The sequence below is a fragment of the Balaenoptera musculus genome, chromosome X (assembly GCF_009873245.2).
Source record: "Balaenoptera musculus isolate JJ_BM4_2016_0621 chromosome X, mBalMus1.pri.v3, whole genome shotgun sequence".
NCBI lineage: Eukaryota > Metazoa > Chordata > Mammalia > Artiodactyla > Balaenopteridae > Balaenoptera > Balaenoptera musculus.
This window is the reverse complement of record NC_045806.1, coordinates 63578226-63587861: the sequence shown is the minus strand read 5'-3', so window position 1 is coordinate 63587861 and position 9636 is coordinate 63578226. Positions and strand designations below refer to the sequence as shown.

Here is a 9636-nt window from a genome sequence, read left to right as displayed (position 1 = left end):
TGCCTGTAGAACTTTTAATATCTCCTTCAAATCTGAATGTTAGCCTTGTCAGGTTGAGTATTCTTCATGATAGGTTTTTCCCCTTCATCCCTTTAAATATATCATGGCCCACACCTCTACCTGCAGAGTTTCTACCTAAAAGTCAATGATAGTATTATGGGAGTTTCATTGTATGTAACTTGCTACTTTTCCCTTGCTGCTTTTAATATTCCCTTTTTTCTTTTTCTTTTTTTTCATTTTAATTACAGTGTGTCTTTGTGTAGTCATTTTTGGTTTGATCCTGCTTGCAAAGTCTCTGTGCTTCCTGGACCTGGATGTATTTTTCATTTCCCAGGTTAGTTAAGTTTTCAGCTATTATGTCTTCAAATATGTTCTTTGCCACTTCCTCTTTCTCTTCTCATTCTGGGACCCCTATAATGAGAATGTTATTATGCTTGATGTTGTCTCAGAGGTCTCTTAAACTGTTCCCATTTTTTAAAATTCTGTGTTCTTTTTTCTGTTTAGCTAAAACAATTTCCACTACTCTGTCTTCCACTTTGCTGATCTGTTCCTATGTATCATCTAATCTACTGTTGATTCATTCAAGTTTAATTTTTAGTTCATTTATTATATTCTTCATATCTGTTTGGTTCTTCTTTATATTTTCTAACTCTTTTTTATTACTATTCTCACTGTGTTCATCCACTTTTTGTCCTGAGTTATTTGAGCATCTTTATGATCACCACCATGAATGCTTTATTGGGTAGATTGCTTATCTCCAATTAAATTAGTTCTTCTTCTGGGGTTTTATCTTGTTACTTCATTTGGAACATATTGCTCTGTCACTTCATTTTGTCTAATTTGCTGTTTTTATTTCTATGTATTTGGTATACTGCTTATATTTCCCTATCTTAGAGAAGTGGCCTTATGTAGGAGACATGCTATGGGGCACAGCAGCACACTCCCTTCTTGTCACCAGAGCTATATGCTCTCAGGGTGCCCCCTATATGGGCTATCTGGGTCTTCCTGCTGTGATAAGCTGACTACTACGGATACTGGTAGGTGTATCTGTCTCCTGGTCCAGTTGGTTGCCAGCCCCTGCCTTGTGTGGAGACTACTGGCTTCTGGTGGGTGAGGCATAATCCTGCCATGACTAGGTGCATGACCAGGGAAATCCTGGTCCTGGTGCCAGCCCACTGGTGAGATGGGCTATGTCATAAGGTGGCTGGCTGCAGGGTTAGGATCCTGGAGCTAGTATCCACCTGCTGTTGAGCTGGGCCATGGCCAAGGGCAGATGGCTGAGGGGCTCAAAGTGTCCTAGAGCTGGTTTCAACATCCTCATGGGAGGATATGGTGCCTTGGGCATCCTGACGCTGGTGCCTTCCCACTCGTGGGTAAGGCTTGGTCCCAGGGATACTACCAGCTCCTTGTGTGCAGAGTTAGGACCTGGGGTCTTTGACTATGGTCGGGAGTCCCAGAGCTAGTGTCAACTCAATGGTGGGTGGAGCTGGGACCAAGAGGGTCCTTGGGCTAGTTCTGGCCCAATGGGCACAACTGAATGCTGGTATATCTGGCTGCAGTGTGCAGGGGGTCCCAGAGTTGATGTCCACCCACATCTGGGAAGGGCTGGGACCCAAATATCCCAGGGCTAATTCCCATCCCTGGGGGGTAAGGCTGGACCCCAGGGTTAGTGCTGGCCCACTGGTGGGTGAAGCTGGGTCCTGGTTATTCTGGCTCTGGGGCCTTGATTTCACAGACCTGGTGCTGGCCTGTTGTGTGTTGGGCTGGATTTTGTGTGCTGTGGTGAACAAGGCCAGGTCCTTGGAAGCTCAGGGGGTCCTAAATCAGCCAGCCTGCTAGAGGGAGGATCCCAAAATGGTGTTGCCAGCATCAGTGCCCTCATGGTAGGATGAGTTTCCAAAAATAGCTGCTGTCAGTGTCGATGTCCCTAGGGTGAGCCCCAATTGCCTCCTCTCCGGGAGGCTCTCCAAGATCAGAAGATCAGCAAGTGGGTCTAACCCAAGTTTGTTTCAAATTGTTGCTTCTGCCCTGGGTCTCAGAGCTTGTGAGATTTTGTGTGTGCCCTTTAAGAGTACAGTCTCTATTTCCCACAGCCCTTCAGCTCTCCTGAAACTAAGCCCCACTGGCCTTGAAAGCCAAACAGTCTAGAAGCTTGTCTTTCTAGTGCAGGATCTCTGGGCTGGGGAGCTTAATGTGGGGCTCAGACCCTTCATTCCTTGTGGAGAACCTCTGCAATTGTAATTATTCTCCTGTTTGTGGGTCACCTATCCAGGGGTATGGCTCTTGACTCTACTGTGTCTCCACTTCTCCTACCCATCTTGTTGTGGTTCCTTCTTTACTTTAGTTGTAAAATATCTTTTCTGCTAGTGTTCAGGTTGTTCTCATCAATGGTTGCTCTGTAGGTATTTGTAATTTTGGTGTGCCTGTGGAAGGAGTTGAGATCAGGGTCTTCCTACTTTGCCATCTTGGCCACTCCACCTGTGTACAACTTTTTGATAAAGCAAAGATAGTATTGTTCTCCTGTACATTTTTAAATGTGTAGACAATTCATCTATGTTCATCTATTTTCAATTTGCATTTTGTTTCTTGCAGGGGAAGGTGAAAATTTTGGACCTATTGTTGAGGAACAGGGGTGCAGTTCATTCTGTTGTTCATCCTTTTGTGTAAATAAAGTTATTTTCTCATATGCTCCATAGAACAATATTTCCATTTGGACAGAAAATATAGGCTTTAATATTTTTTTCCAGAAGAATCATTTTGAGGATTAAGGAAAGGGAGCCATGTTTCATTAAGGCACTTAAGGGTACCATTTTTTTAAAGAAAGATCTTCAAGGTGACATAGATAAACTGATAGAGCATATAGATTATTCTAGGTAATTATTTGATTACATTGTTTTGGAATCATCCATAAATTCAAGAGAGATAGTTTGAAGATCCTCCTTCCTATGCTGAATTTCCAAAGCATCATCCTTGCATTTCACACATGACTGAAGAACCAAACTACCATGATCCGAAAATCCATCACGAAATTCTGAGGTCATAAAATAATATACAACTGGATCAAGACAGCAATTTAGATTTGCAAGACACAGGGAAATTATGTGGAAAAATAGAGTGCTCTTAATAAAGAAGCAGTTTGAAAAGATTCGTTGCTTCACCATCATAAAGAAAGGGAAGTTGAGGTGGTAGGGTGTGAAACACACAATGAATACCACTGCACACATCAGGACCATCCACAAAGTCTTTTTTCTCTCTTTGGTGTTCTGAGGGGGAACTTGGAATTCCTGTAAAATTTTTCTTGTTCTCCATGTGCAATAAGTAATAATTACAACAGGTAAAACAAACCCTCCAAGTTCAGCTACAGTTACCATGCCAATAGTAGACACCATGCTAATGTTTTGAAGCCCTAAATCGGCAAAGCAGGATTCAGTATTGTTGGCTAATCCAGCATTTCTCAGAATTGGAAGTGGCAAACAAGCAGTCCCCACGATGACCCAGATGGCAGCACTGATGCCCACATCATACCTACGCTTCCAGTCTCTGGCCCTGAAAGGCTTGAGGAGAAAGAAGCACCTCTAAAGGCTGATGCATGTCAGGAAACAAACACTGGCATACATGTTGAGATACTTTAGGTAGAAGCACAGCAGGCAAAGGGCCCTCTGGAAAGGCCAATGGTGGCTGATGTAATAGTAAATCCGGAGGGGTAAAGACAGCACATGAGCAAGGTCAGCCACAGAGAGGTTGATCATAAAACTGATGGCTTTATTTTTCTTGTTGATGAAGCGGCACAAAACCCACAAGGCTGCACTGTTCACCAGTAGACCAGGGATAAATATGAGGATGTAAGTGGTTGCATAGAGAGAGTACTGAAATGACATTTGAAGATCAGTGCACTTTGCCCTTGTACTGTTTGCGCTGTTACTTCCCATCTTGGGAATTTGTGTTCCTTCCTTAGGGAAAACATCAGAGTGATGATTTCTGCAGAAAATAGAGAAAAATAGGGTCAAGGGCATATCAGTCCATGTTTGGGTATACAAATATATTTGTATTCTACCAAAGAGGTATTCAAGTGTGAACTTTCATAAACTCAAAAAGTCTTTTCTATGTAAACTGAAAATATCTTGCCAATCTACAACTGGATAAGAGTACTGTTGAAGATATTTTCAGAATCAAAAAGATCAATGTTTTGGCAATAACTTCAGTCAGGTTTTTCCCTTAGTAGTCAGAGGAAGTAATCAAACTTGCAGAGATAACCGAAAAGTAAGTCTTCCTGGCAAATAGCTGCCAAACATACATTTCAAAATTCTTGTTTTACATTCAGTTTTACAATTATCTCTATCTGTATTTTCAAAGTTTGAGATCCAGCTTTCCCTATCCTCAATGCTGAGAGAGATAAAACTCAATCTATTTTGAAAGACAATCTTATCAGGGATTAGATGACTGCTGAGGTTAGTCGATGAACATTTAGGAATGAAACATGGGATAAAGGTCTGGGGAAGGGCTGCCAGGTCACTAGGCCTTGAAAGATAGGGGCTTGGAAAAGATATTACATCTCAGATAAACTTTGTCTCCTTCAGAATTTGGCTGAGGGCACAATTAGTTCTGCTTATATAGCATGGAACTTTCAGAAGCTTCAGTAACTTTAAAGATCTGTATTTATTAACAGAATTACAGTAGCTTCAGACATTCACATTTATTGAGACTATCCTTGCAACCATTGAAAGCAACTGCCAGAATATGTGACGGACTAGAGGGTATCTGGTAGTAGATGCAGCAAAAGTGGCTGCCTCTACTTCAGCTCTAGCTCTCAGGGCAAGTTCAGTGAAAAAGTTATTAATGTGGATGGTTACATTTTTAACAATCATAATTGTTAGAAGTCCTCCCTTCTAGTGAGACAAAACTCCACATCCCTGACATTTCAACCTAGTTCAGCCTACCAAAGCCAAATAAAATAAAGTCTACTCCCTGTTACACATGACACTCTTCAAATATCTAAAGATAGGAATTCTGTCATCTCTCATGTCTTCCCTTATCCAGGTTAAACGTTCATTCCTAGTATGGCATGGTTCTTTTTCTTGGCTTTCTTTTGGATCAGAACATTTTGCTTTTAGCCAAAAGCCACTACAACACAGCTTATTTTACACATGAAAAGAACAGTTAAAGAACCCAAATGTTTAATATATTAGGAAATATAACATGCATTTGATTGCAGAAAAAAAGCATAAATGGGATTTTAATACTCTCTTATAATTGTCATCACTTGCATAAACATTTAGTTTGCTTCACAATTATAGAATTAAAAGGAAAATAAGACAGACTTAACATAACTATTGAAAGCAATATAGAGTCTAAGACAGTGCCTACTCAACCCTAAACACAACCAATTAAAAATGTAAAAATCAGAGGGAGAGGAGTCAAGATGGCAGAAGATGAGAACGTGGAATTTGTCACTCCTCACAAATACATCAAGAATACATCTACAGAGAAAGGACCTTCAGATGGTGGAGGAGTAAGACGTGGAGATCATCTTCCTCCCCACAGATACATCAGAAATACATCTACATGTGGAACAACTCTTACAGAACACCTACTGAATGTTTGCAGAAGACCTCAGACTTCCCAAAAGACAAGAAACTCCCCATGTACATGGGTAGGGCAAAAGAAAAAAGAAAAAAAATGGAGACCAAAAGAATAGGGATGGGACCTGCACCTCTGGGAGGGAGCTGTGAAGGAGGAAAAGTTTCCACACACTAAGAAGCCCCTTCACTGGCAGAGATGGGGGATGGGCTGGGGGGAAGCTTTTGAGCCATGGAGGAGAGGGCAGCAACAGGGGTGCAGAGGGCAAAGTGGAGAGATTCCTACACAAAAATCAGTGTCGACCAGCACTCACCAGCCTGAGAGGCTTGTCTGCTCACCCGGTGGAGTGGTGGGCAGTTGGGAGCTGATGCTCAGGCTTCAGAGGTCAGATCCCAGGGAGAAGACTGAGGTTGGCTGCATGAACACAGCCTGAAGGAGGCTAGTGCACCACAGCTAGCCAGAAGGGAGTCCGGGAAAAACTCTGGAACTGCCTAAGAGACAAGAGAACATATTTTGGGCTGCACATGGAGACAGGGTTCAAAGCATGACCTAAATGAACTCCAGAGATAAGTGCGACCGGCAGCTATCAGCACAGACACCAGAGACGGGCATGAAATGCTAAGGTTGCTGCTGCAGCCACCAAGAAGCCTGTGTGCAAGCACAGGTCACTATCCACACACACACACCTCCCCCCCAGGAGCCTGTGCAACCTGCCACAGCCAGGGTCCCGTGATCCAGGGACAACATCCCCGGGAGAACACATGGCGTGCCTCAGGCTGCTGCAAAGTTGTGCTGGTCTCTGCTGCCACGTGCTCACCCCACATTCCAATTATAACTACTGTACCCTTCCCTCCCCCAGGCCTGAGTGAGCCAGAGCCCCCTCATCAGCTGCTACTTTAACCCCATCCTGTCTGGGTGGGGAACAGACGCCCTCAGGCGACCTAAACACAGAGGCAGGGACAAATCCAAAGCTGAACCCCAGGAGATGTGCAAACAAAGAAGAGAAAGGGAAATTTCTCCATGCAACCTGAGGAGGAGCATATTAAATCTCCACAATCAACTTGATGTACCCTGAATCTGAGGAAAACCTGAATAGACAATGAATCACCACAAAATTGAGACAGTGGACTTTGAGAGCAACTATAGAATTGGGGTTTGCTTTCACAATTTAATTTCTTTCTGATTTTATGTTTATCTTAGTTTAGTATTTAGAGCTTATTATCATTGGTAGATTTGTTTATTGATTTGGTTGCTCTTTCTTTATACATATATTTTTTTTCCTTTTTCTCTTTTTGTGAGTGTGTATGTGTATGCCTCTTTGTGTGATTTTTTTCATACATCTTTGATTTTCCCATTTGTCCTACGGTTCTGTCTGTCGGTATTTTTGCCTTCTTTTTTAGTATAGTTTTTAGTGCTTGTTATCACTGGTGGATTTGTTTATTGGTTTGGTTTATCTCTTCTTTCTTTCTTTCTTCTTTTTATTTTTATTACTTTTTAAATTTTTTATTTTTAATAATATTTTTATTTCAATAACTTTATTTTATTTTATTTATTTTTCTTTCTTTCTTTCTTTTCTCCCTTTTCTTCTGAGCTGTGTGGCTGACAGGGTCTGGGTGCTCCGACCGGGTGTCAGGTCTGAGCCTCTTGGGTGGGAGACTCGAGTTCAGGACATTGGACCACCAGAGACTTCCCAGCCCCATGTAATATCAAACAGCAAAATCTCTCCCATAGATCTCCATCTCAGTGTTAAGACCTAACTCTACTCAATGACCAGCAAGCTACAGTGCTGAACAGCCCATAGCAAACAACTAGCAACACAGGAACACAAGCCCACCCGTTAGCAGAGAGGCTGCCTAAAATTATAAAAAGTTCACAGACACACCAAAACACACCCCCGGATGCGGTTCTGCCCACCAAAAAGACAAGATCCAGCCTCATCCACCAGAGCACAGGCACTAGTCCCCTCCACCAGGAAGCCTACACAAGCCACTAAACCAACCTTAGCAACTGAAGGCAAACACCAAAAACAATGGGAACTAGGAACCTGCAGCCTGTGAAGAAGAGACACCAAACACAGTAAGTTAAGCAAAATGAGAAGACAGAGAAACACACAGCAGATGAAGGAGCAAGGTAAATACCCACCAGACCAAACAAATGAAGAGGAAATAGGCAGTACACCTAAAAAAGAATTCAGAGTAATGATAGTAAAGATGATCCAAAACCTTGAAAATAGAATGGAGAAAATAAAAGAAATGTTTAACAAGGACATAGAGGAACTAAAGAGTAAACAAACAATGATGAACAACACAATAAATGAAATTTAAAATTCTCTAGAAGGAATCAATAGCAAAATAACTGAGGCAGAAGAATGGATAAGTGACCTGGAGTATAAAATAGTGGAAATAACTACTGCAGACCAGAATAAAAAAAAAAAAGAATGAAAATAATTGAGGACAGTCTCAGAGACTTCTGGGACAACATTAAACGCACCAACATTCGAATTATAGGGGCCCAGAAGAAGAAGAGAAAAAGAAAGGGACTGAGAAAATATTTGAAGAGATTATAGTTGAAAACTTCCCTAATATGGGAAAGGAAATAGTTAATCAAGTCCAGGAAGCACAGAGAGTCCCATACAGGATAAATGCAAGGAGAAACACGCCAAGACACATATTAATCAAACTATCAAAAATTAAATACAAAGAAAACATATTAAAAGCAGCAAGGGAAAAACAGCAAATAACATACAAGGGAATCGCCATAAGGTTAACAGCTGATCTTTCAGCACAAACTCTGCAAGCCAGAAGGGTGTGGCAGGACATATTTAAAGTGATGAAAGGAAAAAAACTACAACCAAGATTACTCTACCCAGCAAGGAACTAATTCAGATTCGACAGTGAAATTAAAACCTTTACAGAAAAACAAAAGCTAAGAGAATTCAGCACCACCAAGCCACCTTAACAACAAATGCTAAAGGAACTTCTCTAGGCAGGAAACACAAGAGAAGGAAAAGATCTACAATAACAAACCCAAAACAGTTAAGAAAATGGTAATAGGAATATATATATCGATAATTACATTAAATGTAAATGGATTAACTGTTCCAACCAAAAGACATAGACTGTCTGAATGGATACAAAAACAAGACCCATATATATGCTGTCTACAAGAGACCCACTTCAGACTTAGAGACACATACAGGCTGAAAGTGAGAAAATGGAAAAAGATATTCCATGCAAATGGAAATCAAAAGAAAGCTGGAGCAGTAATTCTCATATCAGACAAAATCAACATTAAAATAAAGACTATTACAAGAGACAAAGAGGACACTACATAGTGAACAAGGGATCAATCCAAGAAGAAGATATAACAATTGTAAATATTTATGCACCCAACATAGGAGGACCTCAGTACATAAGGCAAATGCTAAGAGTCATAACAGGATAAATTGACAGTAACACAATCATAATAGGGGACTTTAACACCCCACTTTCACCAATGGACAGATCATCCAAAATGAAAATAAATAAAGAAACACAAGCTTTAAATGATACATTAAACAAGATGGACTTAATTGATATTTATAGGACATTCCATCCAAAAACAACAGAATATACTTTCTTCTCAAGTGCTCATGGGACATTCTCCAGGATAGATCATATCTTGTGTCACAAATCAAGCCTTGGTAAATTTAAGAAAATTGTAATCGTATCAAGTATCTTATCCAACCACAATGCTATAAGACTAGATATCAATTACGGGGAAAATCTGTAAAAAATACAAACACATGGAGGCTAAATAATGCATGACTAAATAACCAGAGATCACTGAAGAAATCAAAGAGGAAATTAAAAAATACCTAGAAACAAACAAACAAAAAAAAATGAAACCACGATGAACCAAAACCTATGAGATGCAGCAAAAGCAGTTCTAAGAGGGAAGATTATAGCAATACAATCCTACCTCAAGAAAAAAGAAACACCTCAAATAAACAACCTAACATTAAACTTAAAGCAATTAGAGGAAGAAGAACAAAGCAGAAGGAAAGAAATCTTAAAGATC

General features: G+C 40.7%; 1 protein-coding gene across 1 annotated transcript; it reads right to left on the bottom strand.

Moving 5' to 3' along the window:
• Positions 1 to 2869: 2869 nt before the first annotated feature.
• P2RY10 (P2Y receptor family member 10) lies at positions 2870 to 3929 on the bottom strand. The gene is given in 2 exon segments (XM_036839285.1): positions 2870 to 2902; positions 2904 to 3929. Coding segments are annotated over 2 exon segments (1059 nt in total).
• Between the last annotated feature and the right edge of the window lie 5707 nt (positions 3930 to 9636).